The following is a 22,273-nucleotide window of genomic DNA, read 5'->3' on the forward strand; positions in this document are numbered from 1 at the left end:
TTTCCTCTTTGTCAAATGAAAGTCCTCTTCCCCCCCCCCCCTCCAGCAGTTTTTGATGTATGGCCTGTTGGCCCCACACCCCCCGCGCCAGAAAACAAACGTCTAAAACAGAACCCCACCCTGACCCCACTAGCTGGCCGGTCGTCCGACCCCAGTCAGCTGTTTGTTCGGGGTCCACATAGTCACGTGACCACCCAGCTGGTCTGGCAGTGATGTATGTCCTGTCTGACCGGACAGTGTTCGAATCACACCTCGTGTGTGGTGTGGGGGGGGGGGGGGGGGGCGGGGGGCTGTTACAACACACCTCGTGTGCTGGCTGTTACCACACTCCTGATGTGGGTGAGCTGTTACTACACACATTGTGTGGGGGCTGCTACCACAAACGGACAGTAGGTCTCACGATTTGTGAGAAGCGTCCTAGCGGTCAGTCAGTTGCAATGCTTATACTACTTACAATTTACAACTCTGTCAGTTCAATGATTGGCCCATGCTCACGTGATCTGCTACGTCACTTCCGTCAAACGGCAGTCACGGTCTATGCTTACAGTAATGGGTATTTCCGTGGAGATTTGACGTGGCACCATGTGCAAGATGGCCGTTCTTCTGCAGTCACGTGAGTTGATGGACATGCGCACTGGGGTGTTAGGTGGTGGCGGGGGAGGGAGGGGGCGTCTTATTGTTGTGTAGCGGGAGGCTGGGACGTGTCAGGGCCCAGGTAACACAAAGACGTCAACACCTGGCTCATTTCAGTAGTCCGGGGAGGGGCGGGGAGTGGGAGGTGGTGAGGAGGGCGGTTTGGGTGGGGGGTAATGAGGGGCGGGGAGTGGGAGGTGGTGAGGGCAGGGAGTGGGAGGTGGTGAGGAGGGCGGTTTGGGTGGGGGGTAATGAGGGGCGGGGTGGTAGGTGGTGAGGGGCGGGGAGTGGTAGGTGGTGATGAGGGGCGGGTAGGAGGTGGTGAGGGGCGGGCAGCTAAGGTTAGAGGTCGTACACGTGAAACACGTCACTGAACCTGAGACTGGCCTGGTAACGTGATGACATGCGTGGTCCTGGGACTTTTGAACGTGATCAATAAACAACGTGACAACCACGTTTGTGATGGCCACAGTTGAGATGGCCACAGTTGAGATGGCCACAGTTGAGATGGCCACGAATATAATGACCACGATTGTGACGGCCACAAATGTGATAGCTACGACAGCAACTACCTGCACAAACCAGACACTGTCGCGTGCCGTAGGTTGATGCCATCGCTTGCCCCTTGTTGGATGTTGGTTAATGTGGGCATGACATAATGGAAGCAAAACTTTACCAACCGACAAGGTAAAAAATAACTCTATTTTAACCCCTGGAAATATTTTTTACCGTGCGTCGTGCTGTTGAAGTAGAGAGTACCCGATAGCGTACCTGTGTTGTTGTTTTTTCAAGCAGTTGGGAGGAGATGATTTCAAGTCAATACAAGCCTAGTACCTGAGGGCCCACACAAAGGCTGTGGGGGCTCATGGTGCTCCCACACAGCAGGTGTGTGGGCTCATTGCTGGCTCCCACACAACGGCTGGATTTGACGAGCTCTGTGTTGTAGGGTAGGAGTAGGTGGAGTAGGGGCAGGCTGATGTCTCTATGAGGTAGGGGAGGGTACCCGTGCCAATAGAACGGCACTGGAAACTCCCCATCCTCACCTGCATGACCGAGTGCTCTAAAAGTTATCGGCCTTGAACCGATACTTCCTTATTGCAGAAAACAAGGTCGGTCTGTTATCGCCCCTTGTTGATAAGCCCAAGCTAGAATAACTCTGTAGCGTCTAGAAGCAGGGGGACAAGCCACGATAGAGACTTGCAGGAAACGTTGGGGGGCAATGAAAGATGGCCCCTGCCCGGGGAGAAAACACGTCTATCAGCGGCTGGGTGAGGGAAAGGTTTTTTGTGCTAAATTTGCCACCCCAGCCATCGTCTGCTCAGATGTGAGTCGGGCGCGAGCCGGGAGCAGACGGGGCATCGCATGCCGGGGCTACTTAGAGGGCTGACGAGTCGTCTGGCATTAGCGGCCTGTTATTGCCTTTGTCTAACAGGACGAGGCTGGCATTAGGAGGACTCTGGCATTAGTTCTCACAGACCACGTGATCAGCCACACAGGCACCGTTAGACTGACCGTCCAAATTCTCCGGACCCGTGTCTGATGACATGGCCGTCCAGCCAGTCACTGGTGGCTGGGGCCGTCTAACATTTTTACAACTGTCCATCATAAGCCCGACCGTCTAGCACAGAAATCCGTCCATCAAATTGTCACGGCTGAAGTTTTTTGTTGTCTGAAAAAAAAAATTAAACCCGTTTAATTAGCATATAATCTAACCTTCAAACTTGCATTAACCCATATCCGAAAGATGTTCGAACTACACCCGACAACTGCACGCGTTCTTTGTTTAATTAAAAAGACGCTGCACACCTCATTTGGTCGCGGCAAAGTATGGATTTAAACGGTGCAGTGAGCAGGCGGCACCAGAAAGCACCGCGCGCTAATCTATATTTTATAGATCCGTCAAGCGGCATGTCGCAGGACAATGGACACGGCATCCGTCAAATTGGACACTCACCCCTCAAGTCAGCAGTCAGTCAAGCGTGTCCACAACAATGGCCGCTCAGGGACGGGGGGGGGGGGGGACGGGGGGGGGAGAACCCAGTGTTTTAAGCCGACATTTTTTTTTTACCGGCAGCTGAGCCGGTGTGAAGGCCTCACGGTCGGGCTCTTGATTGCACGGCACGTGAGGCGTACTCACCCTGTACTCACCCCGTACTCACCCTTCAAGCAAACGTGTTTTAAAATAACTCCTTTGTTAAAGTTTTAAAAAATACAGAATAAAAAAAAATTCTCGCTAACTTGTCATTAAAATTAAGACAAGGAAATGAAGATTACGTGAGCTAATTAATGTGCTATTTATAGACGGCGTGTGACCCGGTATTTTCTTTGATGTCGATTAGCGGGTAGGCCGGTCAAGTAATACGAGCTAGATAAACATTTATCCCACTTCACACGTCGCTAATATTTACATCAGAGCATGGCGGTCAAGGACGTTTTTTTAGCTACCCCACGTGACACTTGGCGTGACAGTAAGGAAAAGCTGGCCAATTCGCCGTGAATAAGTGGATCATACTGAAGGTATAGGCAAATAGCTATCGATCATCTGATTGGTCGTGATTCGTCACGTGACATCCTAAGATGGCAGCTGTATTGGTATAGTCACATCTGACGTTTGTGACACATTGTGGAGTGTGTGACACTCTGTGGAGTGTGTGACACTCCTTGGAGTGTGTGACACTCTGTGGCGTGTTTGCATAATGTTTTGTTTGCAGATTACTCTATTTAAATCTGGCTTTATTTAAATAATCTATCGACAAACTCGATGTTGTAGCAGATTTGCTTGTCATTTGCTGAAGTGGTGTGAGGGGCTACAATACATTTCTAGAAGGTTCGGCAGATGGTTGCTTATACAGGAGAACTTAAGAGACTGCAGAAGTCAAGAGTGGAGGCAGGAGGGGTATACACGGGGTAGGGTCAGAAGGCAAGCGGCATACGACACAAAATAGACAAGGGGTGGGGGGGGGGGGGGGGGGGGGCAAGGTGTGGGATGTCTCCAGTATAGTCTCCTATGTAAGGTCTCCCATGTAAGGTCTCCTCTATTAGGTCTCCCATGTAAGGTCTTCCATCTCAGGTCTCCTATGTAAGGTCTCCCATGTAAGGTCTCCTCTATTAGGTCTCCCATGTAAGGTCTTCCATCTCAGGTCTCCTATGTAAGGTCTCCCATGTAAGGTCTCCTCTATTAGGTCTCCCATGTAAGGTCTTCCATCTCAGGTCTCCTATGTAAGGTCTCCCATGTAAGGTCTCCTCTATTAGGTCTCCCATGTAAAGTCTCCCATGTAAGGCCTCCCATGTAAAATCTCCCGTATTAGGTCTACTATGTAAGGTTTTTCATCTAAGGTCTCCTGTATTAGGTCTCCCATGTAAGGTCGCCCATGTAAGGTCTCCCATGTAAGGTCTCCTGTATTAGGTCTCCCATCTAAGGTCTCCTGTATTAGGTCTCCCACGTTGTATATCTCGGCACTTCCAATATTTCAGCAAATAAAAACTGTAGACATTCGCACCTATCCCCAACATACACCGCCATCTCGCGAAAAAATCAAAATATACCTGGTACCCCTAACGGAAAAGGACAATTTTCTTTAAACAGTTGACAACATGTCCAGTATGAAGGCACCTCGCTACATGCATTGCGCGTGCGATCACTGGGCGCTCACACCCCCCACCCCGTGGAATATAGTTTGCACAATGGAGTAATTATAGCCTGCGGGACTCCCCGAACTGGCTCCATTGGGAAGGAGAAAGAACAAATGAAAGGAGAGAAAATCTCGTTCTGATGTCCAGGGGGAAAAAAAATTGCTTTAACAGCTAGCTTACAGCCATACTCCAAGCCATACTTCAGCCATACTCAGAACTGAGATAGAAATTATCGTTAATACTCTAATTTACAAAACAAAACAAAGGATTTTCGCAACCGTGTCTATTCGTTATGATTTTTTTTTTTAAATCTGAAAAGCTTTGTTCTCTGGCCTATTTGCTAATCGATGATAGAAAAGAGCATCTTTTTATAGATGGTATCACATTCCTTCTGTTGGTTTTTTTGTCTTGTTTTTTTTTGTGCGTGGATATTTATGAAAGAAATAATTTTATTTAAGATAAGCTTCCTCTAGCGGGGGATAAATGATTCATCACCACGCGCTAGGAAACATACTATAAATATGAAACTTGATCCGGCATTAGTGAGGAGAAAAAAATGATGTAACAAACTTTATGAGCCGTGGCTAACACAACAGAAATGCCGAATCTTGGTACAAACAGACTTCAGCGTCGAAAGGGGAGGGCACAGCGACGCAGCGCTGCTATCCGAGCGGCCGACTCAGCCAGGGAAACGCAACTCCCGTTTCTTCCCCAACTCGGACGAGTGTGGTGTATCGGGGCAGGAGGTTGCGGGCCCTGTGTGTTGCTGGGCCTAGCTATGATGCGTGGAGTTCTGTTCGTGCCACCTCCAGTTCGCTACTCGCTACCTGAACTGTAGCCCAGCGCTACTGGATTCTCAAGCCCATTTCTTTCTTTGGATTTTCATGGATTATTTACTATTTCGTTTTCCTTTTTAACGGATTTATACTTTTCGTCAGCGGAAGTCGCCAGTGTTGTGTTTTTCTTGTATGGTGTTTATGTATGGGTATCACGTGACCAGTGAGTTAAATTAATATTAGTTACCAGAATCTAGATCTAGAATCTAGATCTAGATTTCTAGTTAGGGTAAAAATCGAATGTTAATAATTTAAAAAGTAAAATCCAATGATGTACATGATAATAAGCTGCGAGTTAATACCATCATTTAACAGTTAAACGTGTGTATAGCGCGTGTTAACTACGGCAATAGGACAAACATTCCGTTAACCCCCCCCCCCAATCTAACCAGTACTGACACTGTCCACACGACTCACCCCTATTGCCACCGTTATAGATCTAGCCACCAAACTTGCTATAGGGGCCAAGTTATCAGACCTGAATTATAGTCGCGAACTATCGCATTAGGGACCCTACTGTCGCGTTGGAACCCTACTCTCGCTTTAGGGACCCCACTATCTCATATAGGGACCCTACCATCTAGTTAGGGACACTACTATCGCATTAGGGACCCTACCATCTAGTTAGGGACACTACTATCGCATTAGGGACCCTACCATCTAGTTAGGGACACTACTATCGCATTAGGGACCCTACCATCTAGTTAGGGACACTACTATCGCATTAGGGACCCTACCATCTAGTTAGGGACACTACTATCGCATTAGGGACCCTACCATCTAGTTAGGGACACTACTATCGCATTAGGGACCCTACCATCTCGTTAGGGACCCTACTATCGCATTAGGGACCCTACCATCTAGTTAGGGACCCTACTATCGCATTAGGGACCCTACCATCTCGTTAGGGACCCTACCATCTCGTTAGGGACCCTACTATCTCATATAGGGACCCTACCATCTAGTTAGGGACGCTACTATCGCATTAGGGACACTACTATCTCTTAGGGCCCTAAAGCGTTAGGGTCCCACTTAAGGCCCTCGATCGTACTGAAGTGCCGGTTTAAAAAAACTTGAACAACACATTGAGATAAAGACCCCCCCCCCCCCACCCCTAAGTACCCACCTCCTCCCTTATCTTTGTTTATGTCGAGAGTCGCTGTCAGATCTTAAGTTTATTTTAGGTCTACAAGAAATGTTTCAATTTGTTAAGTTTCACGAGTTCTAGGTTTATTTTAGGTCTACAAGAAATGTTTCAATTTGTTAAGTTTCACGAGTTTTAGGTTTATTTTAGGTCTACAAGAAATGTTTCAATTTGTTAAGTTTCACGAGTTCTAGGTTTATTTTAGGTCTACACGAAATGTTTCAATTTGTTAAGTTTCACGAGTTGTAGGTTTATTTTAGTTTTAGACGGAATGTTTCAATTTGTGAAGTTTCACGAGTTCTAGGTTTATTTTAGGTCTACAAAAAATGTTTCAATTTGTTAAGTTTCACGAGTTCTAGGTTTATTTTAGTTTTAGACGGAATGTTTCTATTTGTTAAGTTTCACGAGTTCTAGGTTTATTTTAGTTTTAGAGGGAATGTTTCAATTTGTTAAGTTTCACGAGTTCTAGGTTTATTTTAGGTCTACAAAAAATGTTTCAATTTGTTAAATTCCAGGACGCCCGTTTTCACAAGAAGATAAAAGACATTTTGAGCCGGTAAGACACAAACCATTCAGCGTGGTAACAAAGTGCAATAAAAAAATTGAGTCAAACAAAGCCTTGGAGTATAAACTTATAGCTGCGTCTTTTCCCGTACCACGTCTACCATCTACCCTCCCCACCTCCACCATCTACCCTCCCCACCTCCACCATCTACCCTCCCCACCTCCACCACCTCCACCATCTACCATCTACCATCCCCCCTCCACCATCTACCATCTACCCTCCCCACCTCCACCATCTACCCTCCCCACCTCCACCACCTCCACCATCTACCCTCCCCACCTCCACCACCTCCACCATCTACCCTCCCCACCTCCACCATCTACCCTCCCCACCTCCACCATCTACCCTCCCCATCCACCGTAGGTGACCTGCGGGATGACTGGGTACAAGGGGGGGGGGGGCTGGGCTTTTAGTGGCTTAAGTCAACACACCAATGAACTAGATGACTTACCCGGATGACTTCACGTATTTACCTCTCCATCGAACTTGAACCAAGTCACTCAGTCAACTAGAGGGCGAGTTTAAAGAAGCCGCTAGGTCCCAACAAACGGGGTCAGACAGCCACCGAGGTCAGCCTAAGGTCCCATCAAAAGGTGGGGGGGGGGGGGGGGGGGCAGCTAGTCACTGAAGTCAGCCTGTCTCCAAGACCGATAAAACTTTCTGGACACTATGAATCGCTTACACTTTATTTTCCAACACCACTTACATATTTCTAAAATATCAGCTTTAATGGTACCTTTATTAACGCGGGACAAACAAACGAACAGCGCAAGTTGATGACCTATGACCCTAGTGACACCGAGACTGGACCAGTTGACCTCTATGACCCTAGTCATACCGAGACTGGACAAGTTGACCTCTATGACCCTAGTGATACCGAGACTGGACAAGTTGACCTCTATGACCCTCGTGATACCGAGACTGGACCAACGCTGATTGCCGTACGTACTCATTAAACTGACCTAATGAATGCAGCGTGTTATTGTCTTTGTTTTACGGCTAGCTTGTAGGTTAGGGTTAGGGTTAGGGTTAGGGTTAGGGTTAGGGTTAGGGTATGGGTTAGGGTTAGGGTTAGAGTTCTTTAAAAAAATCGAATCGAAGCTGTTTCGCCGTTTAACAGCAAAGTACCCGGATGTTGTAAGGCCCCTCATTAAACCCCAATCTTACCTTCGATTGGGTGGATTTTTTCTCCGTAATTTGTGGATAATTGGATTACGGCTTGGATGTAACGAGATTATACGAGAGACGGAATGAGACTTCACGAGATCTTAGAGCGCTGAGTTTTTGATCCGCGGTTCGCCTTTATCAAGTCTTATATATCCGACCCTAGCTCGCTGTATCAAGTCTTATATATCCGATCCCTAGCTCGCCTGTATCAAGTCTTATATATCCCATGATCCCTGTTAGCCTATAACATCGTGTCCTGATCCTTAGTTCTCCTCTATCAAATCTTCTAGTTGTATGCTGTCGACATGTAAGCACAGGTAAGATGAAGCAGTGGACCGGACACACAGTGCAATTAACACCGCTAGTGAGCCCCAATTATTAATGACCCAGTGATAATTTAATTCATTAGTTTTATTTTCCTGTACAAATTGTGTTCGGGAGTAATTTGTGTTTGAAATTTTGGTTTTTGTTGTCAAGTATTCGTTCTCTATCTCTGGATGACTGGATTACCATCGATCGTGGATTCTAGTGGATTGTATGGACGCGGATACATGGACTTGTGGCTTAACTTCCTGCTCATAAACTGATGACAGGTAATTAGTTTTATTTCACTAATTGGTAGTTTTAATTTCACTAATTGTTGCATCATCCTCGGGGCTCAAATAGAAAAATTATTAAAATCAACATTACGAGATATAGGCCTACATATAATTTATATACATCTATGCACACTTAAATAGTAATATAGTTCTATCTATACTAACTATACTTAAATACACCCATGATAAATACTAAAATACGTGCTTGTGTACTGTATGTCTGTATGTGCGGGTGTTATGTCGGTATGTGCGTGTGTACTGTATGTCTGTATGTGCGTATGTACTTTCTGTCTGTATGTGCTTTTGTACTGTATGTCTGTATGTGCGTGTGATATGTCTGTATGTGCTTGTGTACTGTATGTGCTTGTGTACTGTATGTCTGTATGTGCGTATGTACTTTCTGTCTGTATGTGCTTTTGTACTGTATGTCTGTATGTGCGTGTGATATGTCTGTGTGTGCTTGTGTACTGTATGTCTGTATGTGCGTGTGTACTGTATGTCTAAATGTGCTTTTGTACTGTATGTCTGTATGTGCGTGTGTTATGTCTGTATGTGCTTGTGTTATGTTTGTATGTGCTTTTGTACTGTATGTCTGTATGTGCGTGTGTTATGTCTGTATGTGCGTGTGTTCTGTATGTCTGTATGTGCTTTTGTACTGTATGTCTGTATGTGCGTGTGTTATGTCTGTATGTGCTTGTGTTATGTTTGTATGTGCTTTTGTACTTTATGTCTGTATGTGCTTGTGTTATGTCTGTATGTGCGTGTTATGTCTCTATGTGCGTGTGTACTTGATGCTTGTATGTGCTTGTGTATGTCTGTATGTGCTTTTGTACTGTATGTGTGTATGTGCTTGTGTTATGTCTGTATGTGCGTGTTATGTCTCTATGTGCGTGTGTACTGTATGTCTGTATGTGTAGTATGTGCATGTCGTGGAATGTTGTGTGAGGTTATGGTTGAACTGGAGTGCAGACCAGATAAGTTTGAAACAAGTCGCGGGGTAATGTCCTACACACTACAGCAGTAATGTCCTACACACTACAGCAGTAATGTCCTACACACTACAGCAGTAATGTCCAACACACTACAGCAGTAATGTCCTACACACTACAGCAGTAATGTCCAACACAGTAAAGTCCTATAAGTCCCCACCACCCCACCACCACCAACCCCACCAACCTCACTACGCCACCACCGCCAACCCAACCACGCCACCATCACCACCACCAACTCCACCACGCCACCACCACCAACTCCACCACGCCACCACCACCACCACCAACTCCACCACGCCACCACCACCACCACCAACTCCACCACGCCACCACCACCACCACCAACTCCACCACGCCACCACCACCAACTCCACCACGCCACCACCACCACCACCAACTCCACCACGCCACCACCACCAACTCCACCACGCCACCACCACCAACTCCACCACGCCACCACCACCACCACCAACTCCACCACGCCACCACCACCACCACCAACTCCACCACGCCACCACCACCACCACCAACTCCACCACGCCACCACCACCACCACCAACTCCACCACGCCACCACCACCACCACCAACTCCACCACGCCACCATCACCAACTCCACCACGCCACCACCACCAACTCCACCACGCCACCACCACCACCACCAACTCCACCACGCCACCACCACCACCACCAACTCCACCACGCCACCACCACCACCACCAACTCCACCACGCCACCACCACCAACTCCACCACGCCACCATCACCACCACCAACTCCACCACGCCACCACCACCACCACCAACTCCACCACGCCACCATCACCACCACCAACTCCACCACGCCACCACCACCACCACCAACTCCACCACGCCACCATCACCACCACCAACTCCACCACGCCACCATCACCACCACCAACTCCACCACGCCACCACCACCACCACCAACTCCACCACGCCACCACCACCACCACCAACTCCACCACGCCACCACCACCACCACCAACTCCACCACGCCACCACCACCAACTCCACCACGCCACCACCACCACCACCAACTCCACCACGCCACCACCACCACCACCAACTCCACCACGCCACCACCACCAACTCCACCACGCCACCACCACCACCACCAACTCCACCACGCCACCACCACCACCACCAACTCCACCACGCCACCACCACCACCACCAACTCCACCACGCCACCACCACCACCACCAACTCCACCACGCCACCACCACCACCACCAACTCCACCACGCCACCACCACCACCACCAACTCCACCACGCCACCACCACCACCACCAACTCCACCACGCCACCACCACCAACTCCACCACGCCACCACCACCAACTCCACCACGCCACCACCACCACCACCAACTCCACCACGCCACCACCACCACCACCAACTCCACCACGCCACCACCACCACCCCACCACCCCACCACACCTATCCGTCTTCAGACAAGCGTGTCAAATAAACATTGTTAATTAACAACATAAAAATGATAACATTTCATAAAAACGATAACATTTTTAATCAACATGTCATTCAACAAATCTCAAATCGCCTGGGATCATCTTTCTTTTGTATGTCTATGTAAGCATATTGTTTTCTTTTGTAAGTCTATGTAAGCATGTTTGCTTTTGTATTTCTATGTAAGCATATTGTTTGCTTTTGTATTTCTATGTAAGCATATTGTTTCGTTGTGGTTATGTATGTGTTTATGTCCGTGTGTGCCCGACTATGTGAAACACGTCTTTGTGTGTATGTATTCTCGTTTGGATGCTTGCCTGTATGTTAACGTGTGTTTGTAAACATGAATGTGTGTATGTATGTTAGCGTGTGTTTGTAAACATTTATGTGTGTCTCCGTCTGAGACTGCTTGCGTCTATGTATGTTTGTATGTATGTATGTCTGTATGTATGTCTGTATGCATGCCTGTATTCATGTCTGTATGTATGTCTGTATGCATGTCTATATGCATGTCTGTATGTATGTATGTTTGTATGTCTATATGTATGTTTGTATGTATGTCTGTATGACAACCTACGAGCCATTGCGTTACAAAATAAGTCAACATATACTATCTCACTCAGTACCATATGAAGACATACCATATGAAGACATAGGCCCCTTACCTTCTGACAACGAACTGCAAGTTTCTAATGTTACAGGAAAAGTCACGTGATACCCGTCTACCTATAGATGTAAAGATCCATTAGGTGAGAATTCTAGTTGAGAATATCGATCTTGGGTCCCGATCGGCTGGGCTGGGGCGGGTGAGGAGGGTTGGTGGGGGGGGGGGGGGGGAGGGAGGGAGATAGAGAATAGGGTGAGCATGACGTAGAGGGGAGGGTGGGGTATAGGAAGAGGTGAGCTAATACCGCTGTACCGACACATCTATTATTGCTGTACATACACAATCTCAATACCGACACGTCTATTATTGCTGTACCGACACAATTGCTGTACCGACACATCTATTATTGCTGTACCGACACAATTGCTGTACCGACACATCTATTATTGCTGTACCGACACAATTGCTGTACCGACACATCTATTATTGATGTACCGTCACAATTGCCGTACCGACACGTCTATTATTGCTGAACCGACACATCTATTATTGATGCACCGACACAATTGCTGTACCGACACAATTCCCGTACCGACACGTCTATTATTGCTGCACCGACACATCTATTATTGATATACCGACACATCTATTATTGCTGTACCGACACAATTGCTGTACCGACACATCTGTTATTCCTGTACCGACACATCTGTTATTGCTGTACCGACACATCTATTATTACTGTACCGACACATCTGTTATTGCTGTACCGACACGTCTATTACTGCTGTACCGACACAATTGCTGTACCGACACATCTATTATTACTGTACCGACACATCTATTATTACTGTACCGACACATCTGTTATTCCTGTACCGACACATCTGTTATTCCTATACCGACACATCTGTTATTCCTGTACCGACACATCTATTATTGCTGTACCGACACATCTATTATTGCTGTACCGACACATTTATTACCGTGCCGGCTAGTTAACGACATCCCCTCCCCCTCCCCCCAATATCCTACACACACAGAGCTTTATTGCTCTACCGCCACATTGTATCGATGAAGAATCGGCTTCGATACATTGTATCGATGAAGAATTGGCTTCGATTAGCGATTTCGCCCGATCTATGCACCGATGGCTTTCTTTTTGTTGTGTGTGAAATCACACAGTTCGATCAGAGATTAAACACGGGGCACTTCCCTGCCCGGCACTGCCCACTTTCCTGCCCGGCAATGCCCACTTCCCTGCCCGGCACTGCCCACTTTCCTGCCCAGCACTGCCCACTTCCCTGCCCAGCACTGCCCACTTCCCTGCCCTCACTGCTCACTTTCCTGCCCGGCACTGCCCACTTTCCTGCCCGGCAATGCCCACTATAAGCCAGGTGCTTCTGCACCAAAGGAATATTCACATGGACAAATATAGAGCTCAAGACGACGGCTGCACATCTATGGCTCCCCCCCCCCCCTCCCCGCTACGTCTGTCTACTCACGCCGTGTTAGCCAGAAGACGAGGCAGTGCTCACCCAGTAGCCCCAGGTCTAATTGACGAGACATTTAGCGAGGGTCAAGACGAGACATTTAGCGAGGGTCAAGCTGACCCGAGCTGTGACAAAATGTTGGGTTAAAAAAACAACAAAAACTTGGCACGGTAATGGACAGCGTGTACTCACGGCTAGGTCAGTACTCACAGCGGTGGACTGTCAAGTTTAGGGCAGCTCACGTGTAAAAGTTTTGGGCATTTCATGTGTGCTCAACGTCTGAACGTGTTGTTGTGCTCGTGTCAACTCCCACCAAGGTCACACCGTGTACTCACCGTGATGGTGGCGGAGCAAATGAGTGAGCAAACGACACTTTCAATGCCAGACAGACGACAAGTTGTGTGCGTGGTCACCATTTTAGATGAACTCACACTTTTCTATTGGCTACACGCAATAGAAAACATTTTAGATGAACTCACACTTTTCTATTGGCTACACGCAATAGAAAACATTTTAGATGAACTCACACAATTTTATTGGCTACACGCAATAGAAAACATTTTAGATGAACTCACACTTTTCTATTGGCTACACACAATAGAAAACATTTTAGATGAACTCACACTTTTCTATTGGCTACACACAATAGAAAACATTTTAGATGAACTCACACTTTTCTATTGGCTACACGCAATAGAAAACATTTTAGATGAACTCACACAATTTTATTGGCTACACGCAATAGAAAACATTTTAGATGAACTCACACTTTTCTATTGGCTACACGCAATAGAAAACATTTTAGATGAACTCACACTTTTCTATTGGCTATATGAAGATAAAAGTTTTATTTGTTAAGGTTGCTTGAAAGAAAGTTTTGCTATTAAATCATAAGCATTCATACTTGTACAGCAGATACCGTCTGTAATAGTATGTATCACATTATGCTGGGAGGCTGATCTCATTCTAGTGGTGCGTTCGGGGGATGTTTAAACCAGATGCAACCAGAGCCTCTAACATCAGACAGATGACTTAATACAACTCAAGTCAGATCACCTAGCTGATGACTTAATAAAACTCCACAAGTTAAGGCATATTACGACTGAAAGCTTGTGTCTAAAAAAGAAAACAATTAAATCCCGAAATCCAAAGTCATTTGGCTATATCAACAACAATTTGGTCCAATAAAATTTGGTCCAATAAAATTTGGTCCAATGAAATTTGGTCCAATAAAATTTGGTCCACCAACATCTCCTGATCCTATTGACCCGCGGATCACTGTGACGTGTTGGTCACGTGATGCGTCACGTGGTCTGTTGTCAACACACAACTGTGACCATTGGCCTGGACTACACGATTGGCTGAACGTTTAATCTCGAGCTTTCTCGCGCAGTCACGTGTCAGTTCTACGGATCCATTAATCCACGCTCCATTTAAAGTGCGTCTTAGCTCGCGGAGCTAATACCCGAGACAAAAGTACCCGGCCAGAACAAATATTTGGGACAAAAGTACCCGGATCAATGAGCGCAACATGTTCCAAGTTTTAAGCTTCCATCGCTGCATTCAGCAATAGCTCACGGTGTGGAGAGAGAAATGTTACCAAGGTTAGCGATTGGCTGGGTGAATGTAGTTGTGGCTGGTTTATGGCTGGTTTATGTGGTTATGGCTAGTTTATGGCTGATTTATGTGGTTATGGCTGGTTTATGGCTGGTGTATGTGGTTATGGCTGGTTTATGTGGTTATGGCTGGTTTATGGCTGGTTTATGGCTGGTTTATGGCTGGTTTATGTGGTAATGGCTGGTTTATGGCTGGTGTATGTGGTTATGGCTGGTGTATGTGGTTATGGCTGGTGTATGTGGTTATGGCTGACGTTGATCTGAGTATCGTCACAATCAGCAAACTCGTGACAGAAAGATCGATATTCATTTAGCGCTTAATCTTTGATCTGCGAACATCGCCATTGTACCACTGACATATCACCATCCATAGCACTGGTCTCATCACCATCATATAATATCACCATCATATCACTGACATCTCACCATCATATAACTGACATCTGCACTAACAACTAGATCTAGATCTGCTCCCATAACTTCCTGCTGTAAAAAAATCTCCGCCATATTGCGCTCACGTTGGGCAATTTTAAAAATCTCAACAATCCGCCAGCGGCCTAGGATTCTGTCTTTTATTGAGCGCAGGTAATTGAAAATTTCTTCCGTAAAAACCCTCCATGTTTTAAAATCTATTTATAGACGGTCGCGTGTAGCAACTACTGCCGCACTATTTCAAGACAAACTTTGCACACCAACGAAACCCGACACCTTTGCTGCCCTTTCGATGTTTAAAATCTTTGCCTTCCTCAACCCAACCTCTCATCTCCCCAACCCAAACCCTCATCAGCCCAGCCCAACCCAACCCTCATCACCCCAACCCAATCCCTCATCACCCCAACCCCTCATCGCCCCAAACCAACCCCTTATCAACCCAACCCAACCCCTCATCACCCCAACCCCTCATCGCCCCAAACCAACCCCTTATCAACCCAACCCAACCACTTATCACCCCAACCCATCATCAGCCAACCCCTCATCACCTCAACCCAACCCCTCATCTCCCCCCCCCCCCCACCCTGCCTGTCTACTGAAGCAGTTTCTATACACTCCAAATATTTTCCAAGTCTTAAGTTTATTTTAAAAGGCGAACCTCTGGTTGCACGTCGTTGCTAATTTTATTTTCCCAGTCTCGTCTACTTCCGACGTCAGCCGTTTGTTTAGCAGTTGTCTTTCCTTGTCGGACTTTTTTTCTCTCGCGGTAATGGATGTTTAGTAAAACATCACCATTGGTAAAGTGAGAGTATTAATACCCAGTGTGACAAATAGTTCCGGCTCATTATCAACAGCAGGCGGTACACTGGGGTTTATACTTTGCAGTCTTGTGTTTCGTTAACTAGCGATTTGTTGTTAGTCTTTTCAAACGTGAGGCAGGGGCGACAATTAAAGGGGAGAAAAGAAATGGGTCACAATAACACGGTGCATATGGGGGTCTGTCCACCTGTCTAAAACATCACGTGGTCTGGTTGTTGGGCACGGTGGAGTAGGTTGTGGATTCAGGTGGTGTAGGTTTAGATGGTGTGTAGGTTGTTGGTTTAGTTGATGTAGGTTTAGATTGTGTTTATGTTGTTGGTTTAGTTGATGTAGGTTTAGTCGTTTGGGTTGTAATTTACAGCTGTGGGTTTAAGGTTTTGTCGGTGAAGGTTGTAGGTTTTGGTGTTTGATACTGTAGTCTTAGTTACGGTAGGTTTGATCATTGTTTCAGGCACCTCTCCGGGAGGGGTGGGTGAAGCACGTCTAACGTCCCCCTCCATAACGAAATAGAAATACACTTTAATCAGTGTCGCCCCCCCCCCCCCCCCCCCCCAAAATTTCAAGCTCCCGCCCCCGCGGAGAAAAAAAGTCCGTAAGAAAAACACTGGGGATGATGGCGTGTGTTCCTATGCTCGTGTGTTGTATCAGTGTGTTGAAATACGTCTATCGTGTGTAACACATGTGTAGCACAGTCAACCATTGAACACACGGAAGATTTCCTCTCTGAAGTTACCCTCTAGTTGAACACTTTGAAAAACTTTTTCCCGTGTGAGTCACCCCATCAGAGTGCGGGCGGGACGACACTCCAGGCTAACAATACATGTCAGTATTTGCCCAGCGTGCCATCCAGTCAGTGGCTTGTGTGGCTCGCTCAACTCTAGCCCAGTCCACAATAGACCCAACTGAGTACAGTTTCAATCCTCGCTCAACTCTCGCCCAGTGCACAATAGACCCAACTGAGTACAGTTTCAATCCTCGCTCATCTCTAGCCCAGTCCACAATAGACCCAACTGAGTACAGTTTCAATCCTCGCTCAACTCTAGCCCAGTCGACAATAGACCCAACTGAGTACAGTTTCAATCCTCGCTCAACTCTCGCCCAGTGCACAATAGACCCAACTGAGTACAGTTTCAATCCTCGCTCATCTCTAGCCCAGTCCACAATATACCCAACTGAGTACAGTTTCAATCCTCGCTCAACTCTAGCCCAGTCGACAATAGACCCAACTGAGTACAGTTTCAATCCTCGCTCAACTCTAGCCCAGTCCACAATAGACCCAACTGAGTACAGTTTCAATCCTCGCTCAACTCTCGCCCAGTGCACAATAAGCCCAACTGAGTACAGTTTCAATCCTCGCTCATCTCTAGCCCAGTCCACAATAGACCCAACTGAGTACAGTTTCAATCCTCGCTCAACTCTAGCCCAGTCCACAATAGACCCAACTGAGTACAGTTTCAATCCTCGCTCAACTCTAGCCCAGTCCACAATAGACCCAACTGAGTACAGTTTCAATCCTCGCTCAACTCTCGCCCAGTGCACAATAGACCCAACTGAGTACAGTTTCAATCCTCGCTCAACTCTCGCCCAGTGCACAATAGACCCAACTGAGTACAGTTTCAATCCTTGCTCAACTCTAGCCCAGTCGACAATAGACCCAACTGAGTACAGTTTCAATCCTTGCTCAACTCTCGCCCAGTGCACAATAGACCCAACTGAGTACAGTTTCAATCCTCGCTCATCTCTAGCCCAGTGCACAATAGACCCAACTGAGTACAGTTTCAATCCTCGCTCAACTCTAGCCCAGTCGACAATAGACCCAACTGAGTACAGTTTCAATCCTCGCTCAACTCTCGCCCAGTGCACAATAGACCCAACTGAGTACAGTTTCAATCCTCGCTCATCTCTAGCCCAGTGCACAATAGACCCAACTGAGTACAGTTTCAATCTAGCCACGCGAGATCTCGTATGCTCTCGAGCCGGCACGGACGCTGCGCATGTCAGAACGAGAACCGCCTGTCTGGTGGACACTTGTCAGTGGACCGTGAGGTGAGCGCTCACAGGTGTGAGCCAGCCCTATCACGTGATCCCATGCTACTGGAGCTCTTCATGTCAGGGCGGCAAACACACGCCAGGTTTTGACGTGTCGATACATCTTGTGGCAGGTCTTGTGTTACCTGAAGGTCTTTGTGTTAGGTCTTGGTGCAAGGTCTGTGTTGGTGTGTGGGTTGGTAAAGTGTTGTCAAACGGTATGAAGGGATTGTGTGGTGTGGTCAGAAATAAATCCAGTCGCTTTATCTTTCCTCTCTCTGTGTAAGGTGAAATGTTCATTTAGTCAGTGAAGCAGGAGCAGCCGGAATGTCGTGGACCGAACTTGGGGGAATCCCCCAAAACCGAGCCCAATGGATGTGGTTGGTTGCGTGACTTTGCTCCACAAGGGCTCCACTAGACGATGATGTTGTTGATTTAGAGCCAGGTGCAGTCATTGACGTTTAACTGTCGTGAGTAGGGGACCCGAATTGAGACTTTCGTGAAACCAGTCCTACGCTCTAACAATCAACCACGTCATCCAATAAAGGTGATGTAACATTTAAATTTACGGCTAAAACTACTGAAAAATGCCGGAAAACTGCTGGAAAAGCCGGTAAACTGATGTAAAAATGACGGTAAACTGATAGCAATATGATGGGTGAAGCTAGATAAACACTGTAATTATAATATCGATTGGATGCATGGTTTACCTGCACACGTTACCTGGAGATGTGGTCTGCAGGTTACCTATAGATAGAGTCAGGTAACCGCTTATAGCCAGGTAACCGCTTATAGCCAGGTAATCGCTTATAGCCAGGTAACCGCTTATAGCCCGGCTGTGTGCACAGGCCGGGTCCGTGTGCCGGTGGATAAATAGCCGGCAGGGTCTTGTTGACCCAGTGATTAGCACGCGCCACAGTAACGGTCTAGACAAACAGAGCTGGGGTACAGCGTCCAGGTTCGGGGTCATCCAGATACACCTTCATTAAGTCAGATACACCGTCATTACCTAAGTCAGATACACCTTCATTACCTAAGTCAGATACACCGTCATTACCTAAGTCAGATACACCGTCATTAAGTCAGATACACCATCATTACCTAAGTCAGCTACACCGTCATTAAGTCAGATACACCGTCATTACCTAAGTCAGCTACACCGTTATTAAGTCAGATACACCGTCATTACCTAAGTCAAATACACCGTCATTAAGTCAGCTACACCGTCATTACCTAAGTCAGCTACACCGTCATTACCTAAGTCAGATACACCATCATTACCTAAGTCAGATACACCATCATTACCTAAGTCAGCTACACCGTCATTACCTAAGTCAGCTACACCGTCATTACCTAAGTCAGATACACCATCATTACCTAAGTCAGATACACCATCATTACCTAAGTCAGATACACCGTCATTACCTAAGTCAGATACACCGTCATTAAGTCAGATACACCATCATTACCTAAGTCAGCTACACCGTCATTAAGTCAGATACACCGTCATTACCTAAGTCAGCTACACCGTCATTACCTAAGTCAGATACACCATCATTACCTAAGTCAGATACACCATCATTACCTAAGTCAGATACACCGTCATTACCTAAGTCAGATACACCGTCATTACCTAAGTCAGATACACCGTCATTACCTAAGTCAGATACACCGTCATTAAGTCAGATACACCATCATTACCTAAGTCAGCTACACCGTCATTAAGTCAGATACACCATCATTACCTAAGTCAGATACACCGTCATTACCTAAGTCAGATACACCATCATTACCTAAGTCAGCTACACCGTCATTACCTAAGTCAGCTACACCGTCATTAAGTCAGCTACACCGTCATTACCTAAGTCAGATACACCATCATTACCTAAGTCAGATACACCGTCATTAAGTCAGATACACCGTCATTACCTAAGTCAGATACACCGTCATTACCTAAGTCAGATACACCATCATTACCTAAGTCAGCTACACCGTCATTAAGTCAGCTACACCGTCATTACCTAAGTCAGATACACCGTCATTAAGTCAGATACACCATCATTACCTAAGTCAGATACACCGTCATTACCTAAGTCAGATACACCATCATTACCTAAGTCAGCTACACCGTCATTACCTAAGTCAGCTACACCGTCATTAAGTCAGCTACACCGTCATTACCTAAGTCAGATACACCATCATTACCTAAGTCAGATACACCGTCATTAAGTCAGATACACCGTCATTACCTAAGTCAGATACACCGTCATTACCTAAGTCAGATACACCATCATTACCTAAGTCAGCTACACCGTCATTAAGTCAGCTACACCGTCATTACCTAAGTCAGATACACCGTCATTAAGTCAGATACACCATCATTACCTAAGTCAGATACACCGTCATTAAGTCAGATACACCATCATTACCTAAGTCAGATACACCTTCATTACCTAAGTCAGATACACTTTCACTAAGTCAGATACACCTTCATTACCTAAGTCAGATACACCTTCATTACCTAAGTCAGATACACTTTCACTAAGTCAGATACACTTTCATTACCTAAGTCAGATACACTTTCACTAAGTCAGATACACCTTCATTACCTAGGTCAGATACACCTCAATTACCTAAGTCAGATACACTTTCATTACCTAAGTCAGATACACCTTCATTACCTAAGTCAGATACACTTTCACTAAGTCAGATACACCTTCATTACCTAAGTCAGATACACCTCCATTAAGTCAGATACACCTTCATTAAGTCTAATACACCGTCATTACCTAAGTCAGATACACATTAAGTCAGATACACCTTCGTTACCTAAGTCAGATACACCTTCATTAAGTCAGATACACCTTCATTAAGTCAGATACACCATCATTACCTAAGTCAGATACACATTCGTTACCTAAGTCAAATACGCAGTCATTACCTAAGTCAGATACACCTTCATTAAGTCAGATACACCTCTTCATTAAGTCAGATACACCGTCATTACCTAAGTCAGATACGCCGTCATTACCTAAGTCAGATACACCTTCATTAAGTCAGATACACCTTCCTTACTTGACTTAAGTCAGCTGGACAACATACCAGTCCCAAATGTATTAAAGCCATTCTCGTATTTATATTTGTCACGGATGTTAGCGTGAAAATATTGTGGTGGTGTTTGTTATGTGATATAACTACGGTATTTATGGGGTGGTACAGAAGTAGTGAATATAAGTATATGTGAAGTTTTCAAGTGATCTAACAAGCATGTGTATGGCCCCATATTAGCGCTTATCTGTGGGGGTACATCACATTGCTGGCACCAAACATCGCTACATGCCACAACAAAGACAAACAATGACCATACACGTTATGGACCATAAAAGTTTGTACCGAATGCAGGACCATACATTTTATGGACCATAAAAGTTTGTACCGAATGCTAATAGCTGAAGTACACGCAGTCCCACGAAGGAATCCGGAAGTTGAAGCTAGTCGCGCCCACTGACGATACGTCATACATACACGTCAAGTGACCCACAGGGGCTATGACCTCATGGGTTTAGCATTTAATAAAATATTTTACTCACACAAACAAAACTCGGCCATGGCTGCAGTGCCAGTCTGATGTACCACGTGTGTACAGATTGTCATGATGTTGTCATGATGTTGTGAATACCTAATTATGCTATATACTAATTATGCAAACTAAACAAATAACTCCTTACTTATTAGATTCAAGCTAAAACCACTCCCCTGTAGAGGGCTAACATCACTCAAAGGCTAATACACCACTCCACTGTAGAGGGCTAAAACCACCCCAGAGGTTTATCGCGACATTATCACCTCCATTGTAAAGTGTTAACATCACACCAGAGGGCTAACACTCCCCCACTGTAAAGGGCTAACACTACAGTGTAGCCATCTCAATACAGGCTGAGCTTCTAGCCCTGTCTTACTGGGTTTTTTTTCCTGGTCTTCCAAACACGTGGTTAGGCTATTTTTAGAAAGATATTCCTGGCGCGTTGTTGTGATTGCTAATTAAAAAAAACCCGTTTAAACCCCCCCCCCCCAAAAAAAAAAATAAAACAAATCAGGATTATTTTTTTTTTTTGCTCGCATGAACTCTGACCTTTCTCCCTTCAATACAACGGATCTATATTTAGAACACTAGCCGTAAGCGCATTAGGCGGTTTATGTTTTGAAACGTGAACATAAAAGTGAA

General features: G+C 46.1%; 2 protein-coding genes across 4 annotated transcripts in view; both read left to right on the forward strand.

The window, feature by feature from the left end:
• The first annotated feature begins 5,007 nt into the window (after positions 1–5,007).
• LOC131953407 (kinesin-like protein KIF26B) overlaps positions 5,008–22,273 on the forward strand; it is a 183,052-nt gene continuing 165,786 nt past the window's right edge. For 2 of the 3 annotated variants that reach the window (XM_059316569.1, XM_059316571.1), the window contains exons 1-2: positions 5,008–5,265; positions 8,269–8,571. The gene's annotated coding sequence lies outside the window, so the exon portion shown is untranslated. The remainder of the gene's footprint in view (positions 5,266–8,268; positions 8,572–22,273) is intronic. The other variant, XM_059316570.1, reaches the window with a different exon arrangement.
• LOC131953419 (coagulation factor V-like) lies at positions 16,841–18,070 on the forward strand. The gene has a single exon (XM_059316589.1). The coding sequence runs from the start codon at positions 16,841–16,843 to the stop codon at positions 18,068–18,070; it is 1,230 nt and encodes a 409-aa protein (XP_059172572.1).

This window comes from Physella acuta, unplaced genomic scaffold (genome assembly GCF_028476545.2).
Source record: "Physella acuta isolate Inbredline_101_S28 unplaced genomic scaffold, ASM2847654v3 ptg000920l, whole genome shotgun sequence".
Taxonomy (NCBI): domain Eukaryota; kingdom Metazoa; phylum Mollusca; class Gastropoda; family Physidae; genus Physella; species Physella acuta.